This window comes from Elephas maximus, chromosome 3, assembly GCF_024166365.1.
Source record: "Elephas maximus indicus isolate mEleMax1 chromosome 3, mEleMax1 primary haplotype, whole genome shotgun sequence".
Taxonomy (NCBI): Eukaryota; Metazoa; Chordata; class Mammalia; order Proboscidea; family Elephantidae; genus Elephas; species Elephas maximus.
In genome coordinates this window covers 39,653,450-39,681,385 of record NC_064821.1, presented here as the reverse complement: position 1 = coordinate 39,681,385, position 27,936 = coordinate 39,653,450, and the positions used below count along the sequence as shown (strand labels likewise).

The 27,936-nt window shown below is 53.5% G+C and overlaps 2 protein-coding genes and 1 long non-coding RNA gene across 7 annotated transcripts in view; 2 read left to right on the top strand and 1 right to left on the bottom strand.

Annotated features, from left to right (window-relative positions):
* C3H1orf159 (chromosome 3 C1orf159 homolog) overlaps nt 1–16,672 on the top strand; it is a 23,844-nt gene extending 7,172 nt beyond the window's left edge. The window contains exons 2-8 of one of the 5 annotated variants that reach the window (XM_049877574.1): nt 10,733–10,819; nt 12,060–12,135; nt 12,878–12,979; nt 13,149–13,214; nt 13,468–13,602; nt 13,744–13,769; nt 13,859–14,761. In XM_049877574.1, the coding sequence (XP_049733531.1) occupies nt 10,733–10,819; nt 12,060–12,135; nt 12,878–12,979; nt 13,149–13,214; nt 13,468–13,602; nt 13,744–13,769; nt 13,859–14,023 (657 nt within the window). In that variant the 3' untranslated portion in view covers nt 14,024–14,761. Of the gene's footprint in view, nt 1–10,732; nt 10,820–12,059; nt 12,136–12,877; nt 14,762–15,349 lie in introns of those variants that run through there. The other 4 variants (XM_049877572.1, XM_049877571.1, XM_049877573.1 and 1 more) reach the window with 4 other exon arrangements.
* On the bottom strand, nt 13,852–27,936 carry LOC126072437 (uncharacterized). Its single transcript, XR_007516507.1, has 5 exons — nt 27,863–27,936; nt 27,620–27,751; nt 26,476–26,529; nt 25,993–26,143; nt 13,852–13,926 (listed from the first exon to the last, which is right to left on the bottom strand). It is a non-coding gene; the product is annotated as an uncharacterized LOC126072437 (long non-coding RNA).
* On the top strand, nt 20,224–24,295 carry RNF223 (ring finger protein 223). The gene is made up of 2 exons (XM_049877569.1): nt 20,224–21,167; nt 22,819–24,295. The coding sequence occupies exons 1-2, from the start codon at nt 21,153–21,155 to the stop codon at nt 23,722–23,724; spliced, it is 921 nt and encodes a 306-aa protein (XP_049733526.1). The 5' UTR covers nt 20,224–21,152; the 3' UTR covers nt 23,725–24,295.

Here is a 27,936-nt window from a genome sequence, read left to right as displayed (position 1 = left end):
TACATTCTCAGTCTGTTTCCCAGAGGCCAACCCAAAGACCAACACAGTCTGTCTTTATTTGTAAGTTAATTATCTGATTCCTGCCCAGTGAAGATTAGACTTTATGGAGGCGTATGTAGTCTCTCAAGTACCCTGTTGAAAGACTTGTTGCTGATCAGGGTGCAGGACTTGGGAAATTCATTCCACCATTTGGAAACTAAACTTGCTTTTGGTTCTGGATACAAGAAGCCATATAGTAGAGTTCTGCTTCTTATATGGAAGAATAAACTCCTAGCAAAATAGCTCTCCCATGGATAGTAATTATAAACTCTGGACAAGATAAAAACAGCTACCTGAGGGCTCTGAAGAATGAACAAAAGCAGGCATTTTGGAGGGCAGTTAAAACCAGCGCAGAATGAGTTTCCTCTTTTTTCATCTCTGCCCTGACTGCAGCCACAGCCACTACAACAGTGGCATAGGGTGACTAAAACTCTGACAGGAAGTCAGTCCACTCTCTTCCTTGTTAGAGGAACCAGGGGAAAGAGCCCAGAGCAACTATAACTGCCAAAGAGCAGTAAGAGGAGAAATCACAGAAAGAGAGCCAGAGAAGAGGAACTCTGTATAAATTCTGTTCAAACTTCTGACCAACCCCCGAACCATGTGTGCTGAAGGCAGTCTGAACTGAGATCTGAGCCACCACTCATCACAGGTTTGGCCGAGTTTGCAGTTTGAATCTAATGCAATTAATTTCCTGCTAAAGCAAAACTTTTAACTCTCTTCAGAGGAATGTAGCAGAATCAGAATCTCCACAACATGTAATTCCAGTTGTACAGGATACAATCCTGAATCATTCAATATATGAAGAGTCAGGATAATACAACCCATTCTCAAGGGCAAAGATAACCCATAGATAACAATTCTGTGATGACCTAGGTGTTAGAATAATCAAACAAGCACTTAAAAGCAGGTTTAATCATTTTGGTCAGTTAAGTAAAGAAAGATACACACATCATGAACAAAAATATAGAAAATCTCAGCAGAGAAATAGAAAATATGAAAAAGATCTAAATGGAAATTTTAGAACTGAAAATTACAAGATCAGATATAAAAATTTCACTGAATGGGCATAATAGAATGGAGATAACAGAGGAGATAGTGACTTTGAAGAAGGACCAATAGAAAGCATTCAATGTGAAGAAAAACGGGGAACTCATGATTAAAAACAAAAACCTGAATAGAGCCTAAGGGACCTCTTAGAAAATATCAAAATATCTAACATTCAGGAAATTAGAATCCCAGAAGGAGGGGACAGACACAGTGGGGCACAAGAAAAGTTTGAAGAAATAATGACCAAAAACTGTCCAAAGTTGGTGAAAAACATAAATTTACGGATTGAAGAAGTTCAGTGAACTCTAAACAGGATACATATGAATAAAACCACACATAGATACGTCATCTTCAAACTACTGAAAGTTGAAGATTTAATTTTTTTTTTAATCTTGAAAGCATCCAGAGAAAAACGACAGATTATATCATACAAGGGACTAGTGTTTCAAATGATATATCGTCCAAAATTATGGAGGCCAAAAGAAAGTGAGACTGTGTCCTTAATGTGCTGAAAGAAAAAACTGTCATCACAGAGCTCTATATACAGCTAAAATAGCCTTCAGGGATGAACATTACATAAAGATATTTTCAAAAAAAGGAAAACTAAAAAATTGGTTGCCATCAAATGTGTACTACAAGAAATGCTAGAGGAAGTTTTTTCAGCTGAGGGTAAATGATACCAGATTGAAACACAGATCTTCAGAAATGAATAAAGAGCATTAAAAAAATGGTAAATATCTTGGGAAATAGAAATATTTTGTTTAAAATACATGTAACTACTAAAAGTATAACATTTCTCAAGTGTTATAATATGTGTAGATGTAATATATGTGGTAACTGTAGCATGGAGAACAGTAGAGGGGGATCTGTGGACCCATACAGTTGTAAGGTCTCTACATTTTACATGAAGTGGTACAATATTAACTCTAAGTCTATGAAAAATTAAGGCTGTATATTGCAATTCCCTAAAAGCAACCATTATAAAAATAATTCAGAGAAAACCAAACCAAACCCAGTGCCGTCGATATGGATAAAGGTCCAGTAGATAAATTGAAAGGGAATTTTTTTAATATTCAAATAATGGAAGAGAAGGCAGGGTATAGAGAGCAGAGGGGAAAAAACAGAGGGACAACCAGAAAACAAGTAATAAAATGGTAGACCTAAATTCAACCATAATTTTTGTTAATGGTTTAATTAATTATTTACACCCTCGAATTAAAAAGAAGAGATTACCAAAATGGAGAAATCAGATCTTACTATATGCTGTCTAGGAGCCCTCATGTTGCCGTGATGAAAATGCTTGACTGCTAATTGAAAGGTTGGTGGTTCAAACCCACCAGCTGCTCTGTGGCAGAAAGATGTGGCAGTTTGCTTCTGTAAAGATTTCAGCCTTAGAAGCCCAATGGGGCAGTTCTACTCTGTCCTGTAGTGTCACTATGAGTCGGAATCAACTCGAGACCAACAGGTTTGGTTTTTTGTCCTGTTTTATTATCAGCTATCTAAAGGAGCCCTGGTGGCACAGTGGTTAAGTGCTCGGCTTCTAACTGAAAAGTTGGCAGCTCGAACCCACCAACCACTCCACAGAAGAAAGATTATGGCAGTCCACTTCCATAAAGATAACAGCCTTGGTCACACATGGATGAACTTGGAGGACATTATGCTAAGCAAAATAAGTCAATCACAAAAGGACAAATATTGTATGAGACCACTATTATGAAAAAACAAGGTTTACACACAGAAAAAAAAAAAAAATTCTTTGATGGTTACCAGGGATGGGAGGGGGAGTAAGGGAAAATTACTAATTAGATAGAAGACACTTGTTAATATCGGTGAAGGAAAAGGCAATACACAATATGGAGGAAGTCAGTACAACGTGGCCAAGGCAAAGGCAGACACTAAGAGGAACGTGAGAATTAAGGGCAACTACGGTAATTACTGTAACATAGACAACTCCACAACAATATTATTAACAAAGAGTAATTTACAAATGGATACATAGGTAGATTGGTATGGTAAAGAAGTGTAGGAGCATATAAGGGAGCACACCTACCTACAGATGTAAGTGGCTGTGGATATTTCTACATAATTATAGGTGCTGCTTGTATATTAATATAAACAATGGTGCCACACAAGGGGCACAGTCATGGAAATTTCTTAAACATAACCAAACATGGGACAAAGTTCCTAGGTTCGAAGGCAAAGGACCATAGACTTGGGGGGCATCTATGGGAACTGGTACAACATAGTTCGTAAAGACAATGTTTTGCGTCGTACTTTGGTGAGTAACGTCTGGGGTCTTAAAAGCTTGCAAATGACCATCTAACATACAACTATTGGTCTCTTCCCGTCGGAGCAAAGAAGAGTAAAGAAAAGCAGAGACTTAAGGGAGCAATTAGTCCAAAGGACTCATGAACCACAGCGTACACAACCCCAAGACCAGAACAACTAGATGGTGCCCAGCTACCACCAGCGACCACTTTGACTGGGATCACAACAGAGGGCCCTGTTCAGTGTAGGAGGAAAATGTAGAAGGAAAAATCAAATTCACAAAAAAGACGAGACTTACTGGTCTGACAGAGACTGAAGGAACCCCCAAGACTACGACCTGAAGACACCCTTCTGACCTGGAACTGAAGCCATTCCTGGAGACCACCTTTCAGCCAAATAATAAACAGGCCCATAAAATAAACAGTAACACCTGAGAGGAACTTATTCCTTAGAACAATCAATTATACGAGACCAAAAGGACAACATTTGCCCAAAAGCAAGGATGAGAAGGCAGGAAGGGGTAAAAAATCCGGATGAAAGGAAATGGGGAACTCAGGGTAGAAATGGGGAGAGTGATGACATATTGTGGGGAGTGCAGCCAAAGTCGTGGAACACTTTATGTACAAACTATCTAATGGGAAACTCATTTGCTCTCTACACTTTCACTTAAAGCGCAATTAAAAAAAAATGCTCGAGGCAGGGGAAATTATAGTCTTGGAAACCCTATGGAACAGATCTACTCTGTCCTGTAGGGTTGCTAGGAGTCAGAATCAACTTGACGGCAATGGTTATATGCTGTCTGTAGGAGATGCACTTTAAATATAAAGATATAGATAGGTTGAAAATAAATGGATGCAAAAAGTATGTATACCTTGCAAACAGGATAAGAGAGCTGGAGTGGCTATAGTGATATCAGATAAAATAGATTTTAAGACAAGGAGTATTACTAAAGATAAGAGGGAAATTTCATAATGATAAACTGTCCTTGGAAACTATGGGGCAGTTCTACTCTGTCCTCTAGGGTCGCTATGAGACGGAATCAACTCAACAGCAGTGGGTTTGGTTTGGTGGGGTTGAAAAGGTCATTTCATCAAGAAGCCATAACAATTATGAATGTGCCTAATAACAGAGCCTCAAAATATATGAAATGAAATTGACATAATCAAAGGGAGAAATAGACAATTCCACAATCATAGTAGGAAATTTTAACATCTCTCTCTTTCACCATTTGTTAGAGCAGCTAGATGGAAAAATTAGCAAACACGTAGATCTGAACAATATTATCAGTCATCTTGACTTAACTGACATTTATAGAAGACTACACGCATCACAAGCAGAATACAAATCACTCCTAAATGCACATTGTACATTCTCCAACATAGACCAACTGCTCAGTTTCAATAAATTTAAAAGGATTAAAATCATACAGAGTATGCTTTCTGAGCACAAAGGAATTAAATTAAAAAACAACAAGATATTTAGGAAAAGCCTAAGTATTTGAAAATTCACCCACTTCTGAATAATCCATGGATCCAAGAAATTATAGGATATCCCCATATCTGTTAAAGAAACTGAATTTATTATAAAAAATCTACTTACCAAGAAAACTCCAGACCTAGGTGGTTTCACTGGTGAATTCTAACAGTCAATGACGACATAATGCTAATCTTACACAAACTCCTTTAGAAAATAAAAGAGGGAATATTTCCAGCTTGTCTTATGAGGCCATGTAAAACCTGTTACCAAAGCTTGACAAAGACATCTAAAAAAAATCATAGACCAATATCCTTCATGAACACAGATACAACTCCTTAATAAAATATTGGTAAATCAAACCCAACAATATATAAGATGGGTAGTATACCATAAGCAAGTTGAGTTTATCCCAGTAATACTTTTTTTTACATTCTTAAGCAATATAATCATATTATATAACGCAATATAATCATATTAATAAAGGAGAAAAGCCATATGATCATTTCAATAGATACATAAAAAGTATTTGAGAAAATTATAAATTTTTAATGATTTAAAGCAAAACACTTAGCAAACTATGACTAGAAGGAAACTTCCTCAATCAGATTTTAAAAAAAGTCCATGAAAAACATACACCAAATATTGTACTTAATGGTGAAATACTGACTCTTGACCCTTAAAATCATGAACAAGGCAGGGATGCCTGCTCCTACCACCCCTATTCAACACTGTATTGAAGTCCTAGCCAGTGCAATAAGGTAAGGGTAAGGAGGGAGCCATAAAGATTGGAAAGGGAGAAATAAAACTGTATTTTCAAACAAAACAATTTTTTATGTAGAAAACCCTAAGGACTCTACAAAACAACTACTAGAGCTGTTAAGTAAATTTAACAAAACCTTAGAAATCAAGATTAATACGCAAAAGTTAATTGTATTTTTATAAACTAGCAGTGAACTATTAGAAAATGAAATCAGAAACTCAATTCTTTTTACAAAAAAATAGTAATAAGTTTAAGAAAAAATGTGCAAACCTCTTCACTAAAAGCTATAAAACATTTCTGAAATTAAAGAAGACTTGAATAAATGGGAGATATAGCATGCTCATGGATTGGAAGATTCGATATCATTAAAATGCAATTCTCCCACACTGATCTATAGATTCAACACAACTTTAATCAAAATTCCAACAACCTTTGTTGAAATTGACGAGGTGATTCTAAAATATGAAAATGCATATGACCTATAATTGCCAAAGCAATTAAACAAAGCAGAGCTTATACTACCTAATTTTAAGAGTTCCTATTAAATAAATAAATAAATAAAAGTTTTTTTTTAAATAAAACTACAGTCATCAAGACAGTGTGATATTGGTGAAGGATAGACATATAAACCAGTGGAATGGATTAGAAAGTCCAGAAATAGACCCGTACACATATAGCCAATTGATTTTCAACAAAGATGTCAAGGCAATTCAGTGTGAGCAGGAAACTTTTTAACAAAGGGTGCTAGAACAACTGGATCTGCATGTGAAAAAAACCAACCTTGACCTTTACCTCACGCCACACACAAAAGTAACTCAAAACATAAAAGCTAAAACTATAAAACTCCTTGAAGGAAACAGGAGGAGATCTTTGTGACCTTGCCGTCAAGGCAAAGATTTCTTAGGACAAAAATCAAGAATCATAAAGGAAGAAAATTTGTACATTCAATTTTATTGAATTGAAAACATTTGCTCATCTAAACATAATGATAAGGAAATAAAAAGACAAGCCTCAGAATAGGAGTAAATATTTGTGACAGATACAACAAAGAATATATAAAGAACTATTAACAATTCAATAACAGGAAGATAAACAACCCAGTTAAAAAATGGGCAAATGATTTGAACAATACTTTACAAAAGAATGTATATAAATGGCCGATAAAACCAAACCAAACCTGTTGCCATCAAGTTGATTCCAGCTTATAGTGACCCTATAGACATATGAAAAGATGCTCACCATCATTAGTAATCAAAACCAAAAAAAGCCAAACCCACTGCCATTGAGTTGATTCTAACTCATAGTGACCTGATAGGACAGAGTAGAACTACCCCATAGAGTTCCCAAGGACCACCTGGTGGATTCGAACTGCCGACCTTTTCCTTAGCAGCTGTAGCTCTTAACCACTACGCCAGCAGGGCTTCCATTAGTCATCGGGGAAATGCAAATTAAAACAGCAAGATACAACTACACAGCCATTAATATAATACAAGTGTTGGTGAGGATGTGGAGCAACTGGAACGGTCATAGTGCTGGGGGAGATATAAAATGGTACAAACACTCTGGAAAGCAGTTTAGTGGTTTCTTAAAAAGGTAAACATACACCTACGATATGGTCTAGGCATCCCACTCTTAGGTATTTATCCAAGAGAAATGAAAACAAATGTCCGTGCTAAGATGTGTATACTCATGTTCATAGCAGCTTAATTCACAATAACCGGAAATGTCCATTGATAGGTGAATGGGCAAGCAAGATGTCACAAACCTATAAATGGAGCATTACTCAGCAACAAAAAGGAACAAAGTACTGATAATAAGGATGAATCTAAAAGTCGTTATGCTGAATGAAAGAAACTGGCACAAAAGTGTATATACTGTATGATTCATTTATATATAAAGTTCTAGAAAATGCAAACTAATCTTGAAACATTTACTGATGAAGGTCAAAACCTACAGCCTACAGTATGGATTACACCTGAATGTAAAGAAAACAAAAATCCTCACAACTGAACCAATAAACAACATCAGGATAAACCGAGAAAATATTGAAGTTGTCAAGGATTTCATTTTACTTGGATCAACAATCAACAGGTATGGAAGCAGCAGTCAGGAAATCAAAGGACACGTTGTATTGGGCAAATCTGCTGCAAAAGACCTCTTTAAAATCTTAAAAAGCAAAGATGTCACTTTGATGACTAAAGTTGGTCTGACCCAAGTCATGGTCTTTTCAGTCACCTCATATGCATGTGAAAGCTGGACAATGAAAAAGGAAAACTAAAGAAGAATCGACACATTTGAATTATTGTCTTGGTGAAGAATATTTAATATATCATGAACAAATATGTCTTAGAGGAGGCACAGCCAGAATGTTCCTTAGAAGTGAGGATGGCAAGACTTCGCCTCATTTACTTTGGACCTGTCACCAGGAGGGACCAATCTCTGGAGAAGGACATCATACCTGGTAGAGTGTCAGTGAAAAAGAGGAAGGCCCTCAATGAGATGGATTGACACGGTGGCTGCAACAATGGGCTCAAATATACCTACTATTGTGAGAATGGCACAGGACCGGGCAACGTTTTGTTCTGTTATTCATAAGGTTGCTATGAGTTGGAGCAAACTCGATGGCAACTAAGAGCAACGATCTGTAGTGATACCAATCAGCTAGGTGGTTGCCTGAGACCAGGGGCTGAGGGAAGGTTGGACTGCAAAGGACACTAGGCATCTTTTGTGGGCAGTGGAAATTTCTGTCTCTTGATTATGGTGGTGGTTTCACAGGTGTATCCCAAACCCAAACTCATTGTCGTTGAGTCAATTCCGACTCCTAGCAACCCTATAGGACAGAGGAGAATTGCCCCATAGGGTTTCCAGGGAGCAGCTGGTGAATTCAAACCACCAGCCTTTTGGTTAGCAGCCAAGTTTTCAACCACTGCACCGCCAGTGCTCCCCACAGGTGTACACAGTGGTCAAAACTCACCGAATTGTGTACTTTATTTAAATGGATGCATTTTATTGTATGTAAATTATTCCTCAATATATTGCTATCTTTTACATAATTGATTTTACATAACTGAGGATAGACAGCTGTCATGTAGTTCCAATTCACGGTGAACCCACATACAACAGAATGAAACCTTTCCTGGTTTGCATCATTCTCACAGTCGCTGGCATGTTTGAATTCATCATTGCGGCTACTGTGCCAATACATATCCCTGAGGCTCTCCCTCGCCCTCATTGGCCCTCTACTCGACTAAACATAATTCCTTCTCCAGCCAATGATCCCCCCGATGATGTGTCTAAAGCAACCGAGTTGTACAATGTTCTGTTATGATCCATGTTTTCGTTTGCCAATTTTGGGAAGCATTCTTCCTAGTCTGCCTTAGTCTGGAAGCTCCACTGAAACCTGTCCACCATGGTTGACCCTTCTGGTATTTGACATACTGGTGGCATAGCTTCCAGCAACACAGCAACGCGAAAGCCACCGCACTAGTGCACACAGACAGCTGGTGGGCATAATTGAAAGGAGAAGGTATATTGGGAAAAGGCGCATTTTTTCTGATGGCATTAAATTATCTTTTTAAAAGGTATATTCTGGGCGGGGGGAGGCGCCTCATGGGGTTCAGGAGGAGACAGTTCTGGCCTCCCTTGGACCTAGCCATCCGCCCACCCACACAATGCTCTGTTTGCCACCAGCCTAGATTAAGTCCAGCGGGGAGTACATTAAAGACCCTGCCTGCACCATCACGGGGCAAGCGCTGTCCATCTTGCCTTAATCGTCCCAATCCAGGAGTCCCCACTGCCCACCAGCTCATGGGCGTGCCAGTGCATGAAGGCTGGTCGGGGTGCTGGTGACAGGACCATTCCCAACACCCTCAGGATGGCATCACCCACCACCCCAAACAGCAGCTTCTTGATGCACTGTGGGCCTGGATAGAGGCCACAGCAAGAATGTTCCCCCGGTCCATTACAGTGTCCAGCAGCATCTTTGGGACCCAGAACAATTCCCAACATGTACTGCTCTGCTCCACGTGCTTCTCATCGGGTTTGAAATTTCACCCCAAAAGCCTCTCTAGAGGTAACCTTTATATGTGAAAATACTGATCCACCTGGGTTTGGGACAGATTATAACAATGGTTGCCACCTTGCCAGTTAACAGAAGCTTGTTGAAATGTTCGCTAACACAGTACTTACTTTGAGTGGGTGAGCAACTCAGTGCGTTTCCTCATCTTAAACTGGACGTGTGGGTGTTCCTTGGGTGGCTGTGACAGGTACCACCAAGTGGGGGCTTCAAAGATCAAAACTTTATTCTTTCAGAGTCCTGAAGGCTGGGAGCCCTTGATCAGGGTGTCAGCCTTGTCGATTCCTTCTGAGGCACGAGGAAAATCAGTTCTAGGCCTCTCTCCCTGCTTTTGTTGATGGCTGGTGATCCTTGGCTTGTGGCTGCATCACTCCAGTCTCTGCTTCCATTGTCACGTGGCCATCTTCCCTCTGTCTGTCAGTCTTTTTTCCTCTTTTATAATCGCACCACTGAGATGGAATTAGGACCCACACTACTCTAATATGGTTAACTCCTGTTAACTGATATTAACAGTCAACTCTTATTAAGAGTCAATACTTGTTAGCTGATGACATCTTCAAAGATCCTGTTTCCAAGCAGGGTCATATTTACAGGTACCAGGGTTGGGACTTGAACATGTATCATTGTGGGACACAATTCACCCCATAACACTGAGCTTAAATACCGAACTGGCTCATCGAGAAGCACACCTGCTGCCCACCCCAGTTACTCCTGTGCTTGGTCCTACTTCCGGATCGCAGATGAGCTGAAAGCTGCTGGAGGAAGGAGTGAATTCCATCCTGCATCTGGTGACTGGTGGGGTGATGGCAGCCCCTCCAGCTGCCCTCCTCCCATCTGCTGTAGTGGGCCTCACCTGACCGTGCTCACTTGCAGCCTTGCACTGCAGTATCCAGGACCCAGCAGAGCCTGGATAGACACGACTCCTAGTCACCCAGAGGCCCCGGCTGAAGGACCAGCAGGTCACCTTGGGCAGCAGAGAGCAGAGTGTGCAGCCCACCCCGGTGGGGCAGGTAGGGTCCTCACAGGCCATCCCCCACCACGGCTCACAGCACCCCTCTGTGTTGCAGACACTGTGTCGGGACATGGCACTCCCTCATGTCATCCTGCTGGCGGGAGTCCTGGTGGAAGTCGCTGGCACATCCACAGAAAGTACGGTAGGTGACCCTGCATAGCAGCAGGGGTCTGGGCATGCAACCTGGGGTTCAGGGCCTTGCCTGCAGTGTCTGACCCTCACCCCAACAGTCACTGAGTACCCAGAGACCCAAGACGCTGCCTCAAGTTTGCCTCGGCACTGGGGTCCAGGCATCACAGGGCAATGAACATGGAACACAGCACTCAGCATAGCCCTTTCCAGGCCTCGAAACTTCTTTAGGCCAAGCTGCATCTTTGCCATAGCCAACATGGGATCTCAATCGAGCTGTCCCCAGGACTAACAGGGTCTTCACCATCTACCAGTCTCCAAATAGATGGAGCCACTTGCCCTGAGGGGCGTTGGCATTGATTGGGTAGGGGCTCTGCACGGCAGCTTTCCAGGCTAATGACACCACTGTGTACCCAGCCTTTGCTTCCGGAGCGGCCCGCAGTGTACCTCCCACCGTCCCCACTCCTGCCATCCTTGCTTCTGCCGTCCCCACTCCCAGCTCCCATACTGACACGTGTCCTGTGGCAGCACCTCCACCATCCACCAGCCGACCCGCCACAAGCCTAGAGTAGGGGCCTTCCCTTCCTTGACCATGGGGCTCTGCTGCACCCTAGTCAGGGCACCGTCACACAGATGTGGCTCCTCCATGCCTCAATCTCCCCAGGTTCCCCTGACTGCGGTCCGAGGCCAGCCATCAAACGCAACACCCGGTCAGGGTGTCAACTAAAATGCCCACTATGCCTGTTCACACCGGGGAGACCTGGCGGAGGAAGGGCCATTGGCTTTCCCAGTGCCCAGGTGCACCCTGGAGTGGAAGATGGGGATTGCTGGTGCTGGAACCAGCAGGCGGGCCAGGGGGAGGGTCTGTACAAACTGCAGGTTCCTGCCAACCCAGAAGGTCCCTGCAGCATTACCAGGACCACCCTGCTCCACCAGACCTGCAAATCAGAACCTCTGGAGCCCCCCACCGCCCATAGCTCTCCCAACCCCTCCCTGAGGAGGCTTGGAGCACAGGGGAGGGGCACATCCACCGAAGTAGGGGCTTGGAGCACCAGGGTGGGACACATCCAGTGAGGAGGATGGCAGGAGGCTGTGTCCTGTGATCAACATTGCAGTTGGGTGCGAGCAGGGATGGGGGGGCACTGCCTGCCTCCACGCAACAAGGAGCCTATGAGGGACTCCAATGGGGTGCAGTGTGGCTGTGAGGTGCCCCCAGCGTGGCTGGGAACTCACCACCCACTCCCCACCCCCAGGTCCAGCAGCCCGAGTGTTGTGTGGAGGTGGCAGATGCCAATGCCACCTGTCCTGGCACAGGCCTGTGTGGTCCAGGTAAGCAGCCCCTGCAACCCTGTGTGCCCAGGGGGCCTACCCACACTGTGCCCAGCCACTTGGGGGCCAGGGGAGCTAGAATGGGTCTGCAGTGAGATAGGTGAAGTCCCCAAGAAAGGGGGACCACACAGGGTGGAAAGGAGCGAGCACTCCAAGGTGGAGGCCTGCCAGCCGAGGGGTCCACCGAACAGGGTAGGACAGAAGCCCAGAGGCCAGCGTGCCTAGAGCTCTCAGGCTTTCCGGTGGTATTTGCGTGAAAAACTGAATAGCAAAGGGCAGTAGGAGGGGCCTGGGGCTTAGGGAATGCCTGGCGCCTGGCTCTCCCACCAGCAGCTGGCCCTCTTGAGCCAGTGTCCGCTCAGCCCTGCTGACTGAGGGAGTGACACACGAAGTCATACACATTCCTGCCCAGCAGGGGCGCTCTGAGTCGGCAGACCGGATGTCCACAGAGACACTGCCAGCGGGAGCGGGCACAGTGGTCAGTCTAGGAGCAGGTGCAGCTTGAGCTCTAGGAATGTCCACAGAGGGTGGAAACTCAGGGTGCAGGGCAGGACCTTGTCCTTTGGCAGCTGTGTGAGGGTGCGACATGGTGAGGCCCTGGGGGTGAGTCTGAGTGGAAGGTGCTGGGCAGGACCTGTCAGGTGGCATTGGAGGTGCCCACAGTCCCTACACACTCAGAACTCAGAAGGGCCTGGGAGAGGGACTGAGACACCCCTGTGGGCCCTGCTTCCTCCTGGTGCAGGCTGCTACAGGCACAGGGCTGAGGATGGGAGCTTCAGCTGCCTCCAATGCCACAACGCCACCTTCCCGGCCACCACCACCAACAGCTCCAAGTGCAGAAGCCGTAAGTTGTCTGCCTGGACCCCCAAATCCTCTGCCCCCCATCTTCCAGCCCTGTTCCCACTGTGGTATGGCTGAGATCCCTCCCTGGGGCCTCTGCTCTTGGTTTCCATTCGAGGCCCTGCCGTCCCACTCTGGCTGCAGGAGTTCTGACACCTCCTCTATCCCTGCAGTTTCTGGCTGGGGTGGCCCCTTGCCCATGAACAAGAGCACAGGGACACCTGGGCTGCCGGGTTCCGGTAAGTTGCCCAGCGCAGATGGGAGCCCACACCTCCAGCCCTCCTTGGGGTACAGGATGTGGGGAGGGTTATGGGGAGTTGCCAGAGCATTTCCAGGCAGGTCCCACCTGCTGACATGGGCCAGGGCTGCCAGGGCTCCTCATGTCCTCATCGAACTCCTGTGTGTGAGGTGGGGGCAGGCCTCGCCCCAAGCGGGAGGGTGGGGAGCCTGTGGGGTCCCGGGCCAAGAGGACTGGCCGTCACTCTGCTGCAGGGAGCCCCTGGGTGGTTGCCTCGCTCTTCCTGGGGACACTCTTCATCAGCTCTGGCCTCATCCTCTCCGTGGCCATGTTCTTCTACCTCAAGCGCACCAGTAAGCTCCCTGACATCTGCTACGGAAGGAACAAAGGTGTGTCCATCGTTGGGGCAGCGTGGCCAAGCTGAGGGCGGGAGGAGGGCGGTCAGCCAAAGGCACTGCCGGGCAGGACATGGGGCGGCCCGAAGACCACCTCATGGACCATGCGGCCACCAGCACTCTCTCCCCCTGCAGCCCTGGCCCTGCAGCCCAGCGAAGCTGTAAGTAGCTGCCTGACTCCAGTCACCTATGCCTGCACCCGCCCCAGGCCAGCCCTGTTGCTCACTGTGCTTCTTTCTTTCTCCTCAAGGCTGTGATGATCCGCCCGCCACAGTCCTCAGGTAACACCACACAGCTCATTCCTGCCCATCCCCATCTCTGGGAGTCACACATCCCAGGCCCAATCCGAAAAAAAAAAAAAAAAAAACCAAGCCTGTTGCCATCAAGTGGATTCATACTCACAGCGAACATATAGGACCGAGTAGAAAGGCCCCATAGGGTTTCCAAGGAGCGGCTGGTGGATTCAAGCTGCAGACTTTGGTTTGCAGCTGAGCTCTTAACCACCTGCCCCAAAACATACAAGTTCCCTCAAGGTATCATCCCTCCGCCTCCCGCCCCCCAGGGCATTGTCCCCTCCAGCCCCCAACCCTCCTAAGGGCAACGTCCTTGACAGGCCCTCAGCCCCTTTCCATGATCAACCAAGGGGGTTTGTGTCGCCTCCCATTTGCTCCTGTGCTGAGAGAAGGGGAGTCCCCTTCTCAAGAGTGTGTCCTGCTGGCGGCCCCAGGGCCCACCCCCAGGCTTCTCCTGAGGTGCCAGGAACACAGAAAGGGCACTGACCCACCCACACCACAATCACTCAGTACAGGCTGCAGAGCAGGGTTCAGATCAGACTCCCAGAGCCCATGTTCTCAGCCCCTGTGGAGTAGGCTGGGGATGGGGGACAAGCGGTGACATTTTTCTTTGGGAACAAAGGTCAGCAGTAACTAGAGCAGGTTTTAAACTGAGCAGCGGGGATTTCTCAGGGAGTCAGGTCTGCTTGCTTTACCCTGGGAGCAGCCCCACAGGGTGTGAACTCTAGCACCTGCAGGCTAGGACCATCCTGTAGCCATGCTTCCAACTTCTCAAAAACAGCCCAGCCTTGAGCACCCTGCATTTTCGATGGATACCAGTTCCCTGGGACTGTCATCTAAAGCACCATACCCTGTGTGCTTTAGACAGCATCACAGTTCTGGAGGCCAGGAGTCCAAAATCAGGTTATTGACAGGGCCATGCTCCCTCTGGAGGCTCTGGAGGAGGCTCCTTCCTTGCCTCTTCCAGCTCCTGGTGGCCCCGGGTGTCCCTGGGCTTGTGGCTCCATCTCCGCCTCTGTGCTCACATGGCCTCTTCCTCTCCGTCTCTCCTCTATGTGTCTCTTGTAAGGACCCCAGTCACAGGATTTAGGGTCCAAGGATAATTTGGGATGACCTCCTCACCTCAAGATCCTTACTCACACCTGCAAAGACACTTTTTCCAAACAAGGTCACCCTCAGAGGTTCAGGGGCAGGAGATGTGCATTGCATCTGTGCACTGGGGGTGCCAGGGTGAATGAGCCGACGGGGCCGAATAGTGAGTGGTGGCTGTCGTCCTCACAACTGCCTTAGTCAGGAGGAATGGGCCCATTCACAAGTGAGCTCACTGGGGCTTTAGGAAGGGAGATCTGCCCCCCAGGTGAGAGTGAGTAGAACCCTGCCTGTCCCACCTCTGGTCCCGCTGCCCCACTAGCCTGGCTCTGACCCGAACTCTCTCTGGACCATTTCAGTACGGAAGCCACGCTACGTGAGGCACGAGCGGCCCCCTGACAGGCCAGCTGGCACCTCAGCCATCCCCTCGGTGGAGGCCCGAGTCAGCAGTGTCTAACGCGGGGGCCAAGCTGCAACTGGACCAGGACAAGCCCTGAGGCCTGGGAAGTCCCGGACTGCACCCTGTGCCCTGTGCACAGAGCTGGCACAGCCAGCCAGGCCCAGGCCTCTTGTACCTCTCAGCAGCAGGTGCCACGAGGGAAACCAGTTGTGCCCAACTCCCCAGAGTCCATCTTTCCCATCCACTGCTTGTTTGGAATGACCAGGAGTAGGCATCGCTATGATGGGGGAGATTTCAGCCCGGAGGCTGGAGAAAGGCCATCTGGGCAGCAGGCGTGTGAGCCCCTGGGGAAAGAGTCAGAGGGACACAGGCCAGCAATGTCCAGGGCCATCCAGCAGGGGGCAGCTCCGAGCCAGGCCGGCAGGGCTGGAGGTGGTGGGCAGGCCCTCCCTCCCCCTACACTGTCCCTCCTTTCACCCTAGCCACCAGACCTGAGGGGCCAACTGTTCCATGCCCGGGTGCCTCGTTTGTGCCCCAAGGGGCATGAGCCCCCATCCCAACCTCGCGCTGAGGAGCAAGGCCCCAGCCTTGCCAGCCCTGGCCGCCAGAGAGGGATGGGGCCCAGGAGACAGTTAGATGCTGCATCGGTGTGATGCTTCCTCTGCCCTCCAGGAGACATGCGTTTTATAGAAACGTCTTACCGCGAGGTGTGTTGTATTCCCTCCCTCTGCTCCCTTCTCACTGGCCTGGGGCATCTGCCTAGGAGGACAAGGGCAGGTACAGTGTCCCCACCTCGGCAACCCCATGCCTGAAATCCCATGGCCATGTTTGCCATGTCCACCATGTGGACTGCGGCTGGTTTCTTGGAGTCTCCCTGGGCAGAGTGATAGGCGCCTCCTGAGAAAGGCAGCATGGGGCTGGCCTCTGAGGCCTGCGATGGCTGGCAGTACTCATCCAGGTGGACCTCATCCTTGTGGTGAGTCCCTGTCCTGCTGGGGAATCCCCCAAGGCCTTGGGGGGCTACAAACAGCTTGCCAGGCTCTGCTGGAAAAGCCTGATCTCTGGGGGCCTGGGGTTCCCTGATCACCTCAAAGCCAGCACTTTGGGTCTGGGGACATTTGGTGTCCCCCAGCATCGGAGTCCTCTGCACTGTGACACCCATCTAGAGAGTTTTATTTTTATACTGTCTGCTTTGATACATGCTTGTTTCCCAAGACTCAAACCGTGGGTTGTCCAGGTGCAGAGAATGGGCATTGTCGTTTTAAAACTGGTGTCAAAACTATTTGGAGCTTTCCTGTTCTCTTTAAATGAGGGGGGTTGTTGCTGTCGTTAGTTGCTGTCAAGTCTGTTCCAACTCACGGTGACCCCTGGGTGGTGAAAATGGTTAAGTGGTTAACTACTAGCTGAAAGGTTTGTTAGTGATTTGAACCACCTAGAGGTGCCTCGGGAGACAGGCCTGGCGATCTGTTTCCCAAAGATCATAGCCTTGAAAACCCTATGGAGCAGTTCTACTCTGCACACATGGGGTCACCATGAAATGAGGGAGAGTGAAGCCTGGAAACCCCTGGCCAAACCCCAGTCCCGTCTACCACCCAGGGACCCACCCAGAGTGCCACCCCATGTGGTGGGGACACGGAACCAGGAGGGGTTTCTTGGGGCCTTGTCTGCACCACCACCTCCCCACCCTGCCTGGGCACACAGTGTTATCTTTGGAAGCTGCACATCCTGTCCACAACCCTCAGACCTGGAGCCCCTCTTTCAGGGAGGACCCAAGAGAGGAGGATTGTGGGGTCCTCACTCACTGGCTGCTTTCCTAGAGATGCCAAAGCCTCCTGGGGCATGGGGGCTGGGGAGTGGTTCCCTGGAGGCCCCCCAGCAGCTGCCACTCCTACACCTCCTAGGACCCAGATGCCCGCCCTGCTCTCCTGTCCCCACCCCTGAGGACCACCTCTGCAGAGGGACAGGCCAGAGCCAAAGTTTGGTTGAGTGGGGCCAGATCCTGGCCCAGGAGCCACGAGCGTGCCAGAGAGGGAAGCCGAGTCGGGAGAGGGGACAGAGCCCTCCAGAGCGGCCACGAGGAGGGAGCATCCAGCCCAGCTGGGTGTGGAGGGAGGAGCAGGTGCAGGGACAGCCAGTCTGTGTGGGTGCAGGGCAGGCAAGGCCCCAGGAGGGCCTCCGTCTCCCATTCCCCCAAGAAGCCTTCCCCTGACAGGGGAAGGTCACTGCAGCTGACTCGCACCTCTTGGTGCCCCAAGCAGGGGCAGGCTCCCCAGTAAAGTGCGGCTCACCGGGTCCACACCCACCCTGAGCTCCGCAGCAGGGAAGCTCCAGCCAGGCCTGTGCCAGCGCCTCCTCCAGCCCTGAGGAGCCTCTCCCAGACAAAGCAAAAGTGACAGGGGAGGGGAGTTGCCAGGGCGTGGGCCCCTGACTGTCTTCAGTGACCATGGGGAAGAAGGAAACAAACATTCAGGGTGGCTGTCCCATTGGCACACAGACCAGCTCCAGACTGAGGGTGTCCTCAGTGTTGCCCTTCCTCCCTCATTGGTGCAACCCGGCGGCCCCCCAGCCCAGAGGCCACTCAGCCCACGGGGTCCCCGCCTTCTGGTGAGCCTGGAGGTGGGTTCAGGGAGGCGGGTAGACAGAGCAAGGTGAACAGGGTCTGAGAGTTGATGTCAGGGCAGGAGTCCTGGCCAGGGGGCCAGGGCTGCCTGGGGCACCAAGACCCCAGAAGGAGCTACAGTGAGATCGGGGCACAGGCGAGAAGGTGGCAAGCTGAGAGGAGAGGCCATCAGGCTGACCTTTGGGGACCTGGTTCTCACTGCTGACCGGGGCAGAGACAGTGCTGGCTCGAGTCCTGCCGGGTATCACACCCCAAGGGCCAATGCCAAGCCTGTCAGATCCCAGGGCCCAGAGGCTGGGGGCAAAAGTTAGACTCAAGAGCAGCCCCATCCCCTAGAGCCCATCTGCCTTGCCCCAGCCTCTGGCTCCTACTGGGCTGCCTGGCCCATCCCTTCCATGGCTGGGCCAACTGAGAAGGATTTCCACCAGGAGCCAACAGGTGCCCCGGTTAGCACCACACCAGACAATCCAAGAGCCCCTCCCATGTTGGATTTGACAGTGTTCAGCCTCCCCTGCCTTTAGGACCTTGGCCCCTCGCCCAGGACCAGGCAGGCGGCCAGGGATCCCCAGGGCACCCTGGGCCCCAGATGACCCAGGCCTGAAGGGCCTCACCCCACACTGGCCACACGTCGTGCCCCCAGGTCGTGGAGCCTCAGGGGCTTGAGGCCGGTTCTGTCCAACTTGGGAGGAGTATCTGGCCAGAGGGCCACAGGGGGCATGTCTTTCCTGGGAGACGCCACCCCCTCCTCCTCTGCTCACCACACTAAAGGCACCCTCTGTCTCCAGCCCAGGACTCACAGGTGGATTTAGGGCTCAGGTCCTCCCATCTTCTAAGAGCCATGTTTGGGGAGCAGTGGGGCCTTGGCCTCTCCTCCAGTGCAGGGGCCAAGGATGAGGTGATGGTGCATGCAGACACGGCCCACGCAGGTACGGGGCCCTCGTGGGCACCCCGGTTCGCCTCACACACACAGGCAGGCACATGTGCGTGCCTACCCATATGCAGGCATCTGACACATGCGGGCATGCCCTTACATGTGCAGACATGCATGCTTTTACACTCACCCATGTTAACCTGTCGGTGCACACACCTCACCCGCTCACAGGAACACACGCACCCCACACGCTTGCACTAGCACAGCCAGCCCTGTCACAGCTGCCCGGAGCCAGGATGGGGAGTGGGCTGGGGGCCAGGTGGTCAGTTCCTCTACTCCCACCCCTCAGTCAGCATTGGGGATCCCCCCCACCTGGGCCCCCCTTCCTTAGACAGGGAGGCCTGGTACCACCTGCACCTGCGAATTCCACAGACTGATATGCGTCTAGTCACCTGTGTCTCAAGGCCTCTGACTATTCACTGAGGCTCAGAGTGACCTCAGAGCCCAGACATCCCCAGGAACCCTCAGGGAGAGAGTTCTCAAACACTTCCTGGAGGGACAGGTGACCCCACGTCACGCTCCCCAAGGAAACAGGAACCTTGTCCCGTAGTCACCGAGCCCAGACCAGCCCCTCAGCCAGTCACCCTCTCTGAGCCTCTACTTTCCTCTCTGGTCCCTACCCTATTCTCTGAGCCTCCACGCACTTCACTGGGCCCCCACTCCCTCTCTGGACTTCCACCCCCCTCCTCAAGCCCCTCTCTGGGACCCCACCCCCTCTCTGGGACCCCACCCCCTCTCCAGGCCCCCAATCTTTTCCCTGAGCCCCCATCCCCCTCTCTGGGCCCCCACCTCCACCCTTAAGTACCTCTCTGGGCCCCTACCTCCCTCTCTGGACCCCCACCCCCTTCTCTGAGCCCCCATCCCCCTCTCTGAGCCCCCATCCTTCTCACTGAGCTCCCAACACTTATCTGACCCTACTCCCCTCCTGAGTCCCTCTCTGAGCCCCCTCCTCTCATGAGAAGGCAGGAGCAGCCCCACCCCCTCTCCTGAGCCCCTTCCCCTCTTCTCATAGATGAGGGCCCTGCCCCCTCAGCCCCTGAAGTCCTGGGAGTTTGGCCTTTGAAGTGACACTGTGGGGGCCTGGGGCGGGGCTGGAGGTGAAATGAAATGACATGGGGATGGGGGGGATAGAGTGGGGAGGGGCTAGGTGCCAGTGAGGGATAGGTGGGGGTTGGGCAACCTGAGCCACCAGGACTCTCCTCAGCCCCGTCCCCTCTGAAACATCTCTCCCACACCTGCCTGGCCCCTGCTCAGCTTTCGCCTTGCCCCCACCTCCCCCTTTCTCCAGGGCATCTCCCCCGGCCCATCCCACAGATTGTAACCAGTGGGTGCTGACCCCAACCAGTCCTATGGTGGCCAGCCTGGGTCCCTGTCTTATCCTCACAGCCTCCCCACACCCCTCAGGGAGCCCCTGCCCAGGCCCCAATCGCTAGACCCCAGAGCAGCACTTCTGCCCACAGACTGCAGGTGGAAGTGGGGGCTTGGGGTAGCTGCTGCATATGTATGTGAATACATGTGTGTGCACGTGTGTGAGCATACCTGTGAGTGGGTGACGGGTATGGATGAGTCAAGTAAGCAAGCAGGTGAGTGTGAGGGGGTGACAAGCTGATGTAACTGTGAGAGCAAGAGTTGGGGGCTCACTGGGGGTTGTGGCGGCCCCTTCCAGGAGGCCCCCCCATAAGTCTGGCCCCACCAGGGACCTTGACGACACAGAGTGAGGGGTTGGAGGGCTGCTCCGGCATCCTGGGGTGGGTGGAGGAGGGCACTTTGTCCAAACATCCCCTCTCAGCCTAGTACTGCCCAAGCTCTGACCCCTCACCCAACTCCCCGCCCAGCCAGCCAGGGAGAGGATGACGCCAGCCAATCCCAAGGCCCCAGGCCGCACCCCTGGCCAGCGGTGACTAGAGGGTATAAATACACCTGCACGCAGGCCTGGGAGCCCACGCCCAGAGAGCACACGCATGTCTGCCATACCGGAGCTCCACACGCCTGGAAGACACTGCCAGCCGCCCCCCACCACCCCAACTGTTACAGAGGCCACACCTGCTGGAACCAGCCACCAGGACAGCTATTGGCAGCTGGCCAAGGAGGGATACCTGCCAGGTGGAAGCAAGCTGCCCAAAGGAGAGAGCAGTGAGTGCCTTAGGAGAAACCGGGGGCTGTGGAGCCAGGCCCACTGTGGCTGTCGGAGACCATGCCCAGGGCCTGCTGATGCCCAGCTGCCAGGTAAGGCCAGAATAACAGCGCTCACCCCTCACCAGCACCCAGAGCTTGGGCGGGGCCCCTCTGTGGAGGGGCTGTGTGGGGTGCACTGGGCACACCCCCACCTGCTAAAGCCACTGCTTGGCCTGATGCCCGCCTGCAATGCCCAGGCGCGTGATGTCTGTGAACTCATGCCAGGGGCACCTTCAGCCTCACCATGATGTCATCATGAGTCACAGCAGGTGAGCAGTGACAAGGCTGCAGCTCCCGAGCCTTCATGGTCTGTCACTAAGCTTCATCACCACCCAGCCACCTGGGGTCAGGGTTGGGGCAGCAGCCCCAGGGCCTACAGGGAAGGGTAGGCCTTTTGGCTCCAGTCGGGCTGGCAAGACCAGCCCGGGGTGGCCTCTTGGGTTCCAAAGGTCACCTGGCCAGGTCTTCCCAGGGTCCTAGTCAACCCTACCCACCAGAAGGTGAATCACCTCACCTGCCTTCCTCCAGACAGGACTGGTGTATCCCTCATCATCCAGATCCTGCCCATGGCTCCCTGGGGTGGAGAGGCAGGACTGGGGCCAAGGTTCAGAGGGGCTCCCAACAGGCCCCTGGTGAGCAGCAGGAACATCTTCCTGGAGACAGAGGTGCCTCCAGTGGGGAAGGGGGAGTCTCTGGGGACCACATGTTCTTCCTTGGTGGCTGGCGGGTGGACATGCAAGCCCCTGGGTGGCCCAGAGGGGCCAGACAGCCAAGGCCGATCCATATCCTGGCACCCTGGCACTGGACCTTGGTCACCAGCCTGACAAGCTGGCCCAGCATGTTCCAGCCAAGGCTGGGACACAAACCCCTAGAAGGCCACTGGCCTCTGCCCACCTCCTCAGACCCTGATCTCTCCCAGCTGGACTGGCTCAGCCCAGGCCCCAACCCCCAGGCCCCAACCCCCAGGCCCAGAGGCCAACCCTCAGCCCTGGGCCCTAACCCCCAAGCCCAGGCCCCTGGGGCCAGCCCCTCACCCTCAGGCCTAGGCCTGGACCCCCAGGCTCAGTCCCTGACTCGAAGTCCTGATCCCTAGTCTCAGGCCCCCAGGTCTAGAGACCAGGCCCCAACGTCCAGGCCCCAACGTCCAGGCCCAGTGCCGCCCACATCCACTGCCAGTGAATCAGGGGCCAGTCACTGTCAGAACAGACTGGGAGCCACATTCAAACCCATCTCCCCTTCCCAGAGCCTGTCCTGTGAGAATGCAAGTGGCTTCTTAGCCAGTGACCCTGGCTGAGTTGCCCACACTCTAAGCTGTGCTTTTCCCACAGCGACACGTGAGCATCAGTGCTGTGGGCCCTACACTGGGCACAAACAGTAACCAGCATGGGGCCACTGTCACCTCTGCTTGGTGCCATGGCCGGGGGGGGTGGGGTAGGGGGGCAAGCCAGCAGGTCATTGTACCCTCCCCCCTCCCCATGCACACTGCCTGCACCTTGGACCCTCCTCAGGGCAAGGTGGGGGTGAGGAGGGCAGGTACAGGTGAAGCTTTACGGAAATGCCACAGACTGGGCAGTGTCCTTCCCTAGGATACTGGGTGTTGGTGGTGGGCAACAGAGAGGGAGGAAGGGAAGGGGAGCGACAGACTGGCCTCTCGGGAAAGGGCAGCCTGGGGTCACTCACAAGGTCTCTGTTTGTCCCACAGCTCGGAGCCATGTCATCAGACCAGCAGGTATGGCACACAGCCATGCCACCCCACAGCTGGAGCAGCCCCACAGCCACAGTGCCCAGGAGCCCCCACTCAACCAGCAACCCCAGGTCCCCCAGCTCCGCCAGCAACCCCAGGTCCCCCAGCTCCACCAGCAACCCAAGGTCCCCCAGCTCCGCCAGCAACCCCAGGTCCCCCAGCTCCGCCAGCAACCCCAGGTCCCCCAGCTCTGCCAGTAGTCCCAGGACCCCTGGCACCCCAGTCTCTGAGAAAGTGGCCTCCCCTTTGGAGTGCTCCATCTGCTTCTCTGGATATGACAACATCTTCAAGACGCCCAAGGAGCTCTCCTGTACCCATGTATTCTGCCTGGAGTGCCTGGCACGGCTGGCAGCTGCCCAACCCATAGGCCGCCCTGGCAGTGAGGGTGTGCCCTGCCCATTCTGCCGGCAGCCAACGGCCGTGCCTCCAGACGGGGCCCCTGCGCTTCGCACCAGCCGACAACTGCTGGCCAAGATGCCAGCCCATCTGCGGCGGGAGGAGCACGTGTGGCTGGAGGGCACCAAGCTCTGCTGCCGCCCACCACCCTCCTCACCTGGCCACAACTCACCCACCTTCATATGCGTGGATGTGGGCCTGAGCAAGCCGGCTGAGCCTGCACCACCCTTGTTCCCCCCAGGGCCCTTGCGCCGCCAGGGCCGCCTGGCGCGCTGCTGGGCGCGCTGCAGGGACTGGAGGCGCATGGCCCTGGTCTCAGTCCTGCTGGTAGTACTCTTCTGTGTGGTGCTCTGGCCCGTGCAGTGTGCACTCAGGACAGGGAACCTGCAATGCTTCCCGCGGCCCTCTGGAGCGGCCACCACTGCCACTTCCAAGATGCTCCCCCTTGGGCCACTGGCTGACAACTAGGACCACTGGTGGCCCCACCTATGCCGCGATGACCCCCAGCTTCCACACATAGGCCCTAATCAACAGTCGTGGTCGCTGCTCTAGAGGAGCCTCAACATCAGAGAGCACCCTTCCTAGGCCTTGAGGTCAACAGAAACCCCAGTTCTCCATGGCCCCTGGACTCTATGGGGCTGCCGGGTCCTGGCGAGGTGGACAAAGGGTCCCCAGAGCCTCCTAGCATCTCCTGCTTCTACCAGCTCCAGAGACCACCTCTCTAATCCCATCAAGTTGATGGGGAAACTGACCCAAGAGAGCCAGCCTGGAGACCCGTCCCTCCCTGCGTACAATGTGAAACTCCAGCAGGCAGGGCTCATCCTTCCTCTGACTTTAACATTTCACCTGAGGTCCCTCCCCCAGGCCCCTCCCTGGGTAGGGCTGGCCCCTTCCCTTGGGTGGGGGTCCTCATCCTGCCCTCCAGCCCCTCTGACCAGGGGAACAAGGGCATAACATGGAGGGTAGGCAGCAGGGAGCACTCTCCAGAGGCTGCCCCTCTCGCCTTAAGAACTACTTTTTTAGAATAAATTATTTTGTATCCAGTTTGCTAAGTGGTCCTCACTCCTTCCTGCAGCAGCCCTGCCCTGTGCCCATGGCCAGCCCACAAGCCCCCCAGCTTCTCCCAAAGAAGCCCCCACAGGACCAGCCTCCCAGCAGGCCCTGGAGTGGGTACTAGGTTCTAGAGGTCCAATTCCGTGCCCTCCAGGCTGCTGGCAGTCTCAGCAGTGCAGTTCCCAACTTGACTACTCCCAGCAGGGGCACTTACCCCGGGGTTGTGGGGGGGCAGGTGGGAACACTGTGAGGCATCTAGAAGGGCAGACCTGGTGTGGGGCGTTGCTCTGGTTCAGAGCCCAGGGAGCTCTGAAGGTGGCCTTCCCCTTCCCCACTCCCACTGTGCCCAAGCTGAGAGCCAAGCCCCAGGACCTCCAAGCCCCTCCCTGGGAACTGGACCTAAGGGTCCACAGAGGAGGTAGGTGGTGCTGATCAGCAGGCTCTAGAGGGGTGCAGCCTTAAGACTCATAGATCTAAGGAGCCACAGACAGACTATGGCAAGATGGCTGGTGAATCGAGAAGTTCATGGTCCCCAGGGCAGGGCGGAAGGGAGTCCATCCCACTGCTCAAAGCCTCAGGAATCCGGTCTCACCAGGCTGGCAAGGGAGGAGAGGCTGGGCTGGTTCTGGCTCAGGCGGGTCCCAGCCTCCTCACCCCAAAACCCAGGCACTTCCTGCTCCAACTAGCTGGGCCTGGGCCCCAATAGAGCTGGGAGAACACAGAACTAAGAACTCAGCACTTTGCTGCGGATGCCACAAGCCACTGTGGCTGTCCTGTGAGGGGGCTGCCTAGGCCACCTTGCCAGTGATGTCACACCTGTTCCGCACTACCATGCACATGGGTCATGGCCTCATCACAAACAGGCTCGGTCACATGAGCCCCACACGTTCAATTCGGAAGCATTTGGCACCGCGTGACCGTGACGTACCCGCCTGGGGTAGCCCTGGACATGCAGAGGGCAAGCCACGCCCTACAGCGCTGCTGTGGCTCTGAAGGGGGAGTTGTGGGACTCAGGGAGCGGGGCACATGGACATCCGGATGTTACAGGCAGGCAGGTCAAGACTGGCCACTTGTGTCACTGGTCACTTATATGGTACACACACGGGCCCACACACCCATGCACCGGGCCCCACATAGTCACCCTGCCTCGAAGGGCTTGGTGGTCACTCTGAGACCAATCGCTGTCCCACAGCCCTGTCTCCCCCTCCGCCACCCTCCAGAATCCCGGCCGCACCTTCCATTTCTGGGGGCCCAGGTTTACTGGGGGGTGGGGTCTGAGGGACAGGCTCGGGTTCCCTCCCTAAGTGGCGAGGACAAGTCTTTTTCGTGCTAAGCGTGAGCCCAGTGAGGAAGGCGAGAGTCCGCGGTTCCCGCTAGGGTGCAGGCAGGCCTGGGACCTCCGGAGCCGGGTCTTGCAGATTTTCGTAGGTCCTGCGGGCGGAGAGGGGCGTCGGCCCGGCTCCCCGACGCCCCGTGGCCGCCCTCTCCTGCGCGGGGTCACTTCTCGGCCCCCTGACGCCCCCACACTCACGCCGCCGGCGTCCGGGACACCGAAGGTCCCAGGCTGCGGTTAAGTCGCGAACGCCCCGCCCACGTCCAGAGAGTTGCGAACCTCTCGCCGCTCGCGCTGCGGGTTGGGGACGCCGGTTACCTTGACGTTGCCCGCGCAGGCCCCGCCCCTACCTGCTCGCGCAGGCGCTGCTCTTCGTCCTGGAGGGACCGCTGCAGTGTCAGGTCCAGGAACTTGTATGAACCATCCCCGAGCGCTGCCACTCTACCGGCTGGATCGTCTTTGGGACGTCGATGTCGCTGTCGTGCCCTGGGGGCGGGGGCTCTGAGGGTTGGGGACCTCAGTGAGGCGGGCTCTGGGAGTGACACAGCCACGGGTCTGGGGGCGGGGCTTGGGGCCGGGCCACGGGAGGGACTGCACCACAGGAAGAAGAGCAAGATTACGGGAGGGCGGGCCACGGGGCGGGCTGGAGGCGGGGCAGGAGGGCGGGGCCGGCGGCGAGGGGCGGGCACTCCGGGAGGCGAGGCACCGGGGAGGGGCGAGGCTATGGGGTGGGCGGAGTCGAGGGGGTTAGGCCAAGGGGGCGAGGGGCCCGGAAGAGGGAGGGGCGAGATCCCGGGGAGGGGCCACAGGCGGGGTGGGAGGGGCCGGCTCACTGCCTACGGATGACGTCCACCAGGATGGTGGTGCTGATGCGGCTGGTATCGGCGCTGTGGGGAGACCAGGTTACCTGTGGCGGGCTTCACGGGACCAGGCCCAGGCCCCTGTCACACCCAGCAGTCGCACACACACCCGGCGACCCGCCCACACCGGCGGCCCCGCCCACATACGGCGACCCGCCCACACTGGCGGCCCCACCCACATCCGGCGCCCCCCCCACCCCTCCCGGCCGCATCTGCAGTGCGAGACCAGGAGCCCAAGCGCCCGCGCGCTGGTCTGGGTTTGGTTCACTTGGTCCAGAAGGGCTAGAACGCCGGCGGGCTGGGCCGGGACCCTGTGTTCCGGCCAGCCGAAACTGGTAGTGCTTCACCGAGCGCAGCGCGGCGGCTCCTCCTGGGCGGACCCAGGCGTTGAGCGAAAGCCCCAACCTGTCTGCAGCCCCCAGGGTGGGACCGGGGCGTGGCCTCAGAGCGAAAGTTTTTACGACCCTGATGCAGGGCGCCGGGGGATGCGCTGGGCTAAAAGGGGGAAGCCGCTGGCGAGGTTGGGTGTGCTAGAAGGAGGGACCAGTGGAAGGGCTGGTGAAGAAGACGTGAGGCTGCCCAGCACGGGCTGTGCGCATGGAGGTGGCCGCCAGGTGGCCCAGGTGCATGGGGGAGGAAAGCGGAGGAGACAGTGAGTTGTGTTTGGCAAGAGCCGAATGTGAGGACCCATGGATGGTGCTTGCAGTAGTCCCCCCACCAAGATGGTTAGACAACTGAGGGGGCCCAGGGGGAGTGTCCATGCCTGAGACAGAACCAGAACAAGACATTCGAAGGAGAATGAGTGCAGAGATGAGCCAGGGAGACACTGGTGGGAGAGGCGGATGAGGGCTGGGTCCCCCTCCAGACCAGGAGCAGTGGTGAAGCTGGGCCCAGGGCAGAGGAGAGCAGTTTGGTCAGAATGTGGCGGCCACAGTACATACTGCCCAGAGCCAGGGCCTGGACCATGCCCACTGGTTTGAGGAACATGGAAGCCACTGGGGCCAATGGAGCTGGGGGAAACCAGATGGGCAGTCAGGGACCTTCCCCTGCACAGGACCTCCTTACCCCTGACTACTCCAACCCCAGTGCAGCAATTTTCACAGCCCACCGGGCTCACCTGGTCGGGCTGCCACACCTCCAGCATCCCACACATAGTAGCCCTGGGCCTGATGCTCAGCTGTGTTTCCAACACACACCCAGCCATGTGCCTGGCTGCTCCAAGGCTCTGGCCAATACCGAAGCACTTGTTCTGGTAGGGGGCGGGGTTTGAATTAGCCACACTGGTCAACCACCAGCATCCTTATCTTGGAATGCTCTTTGGCTGAGTTGGGAGGGCCAGCCTCACCCAGCTGCACTTCACCTCCTTGTCATGATGATGACATGCATGTTCTCCTGGTGCACCATGGACCAGAAGGCAGCCATCACAGTCTGCAG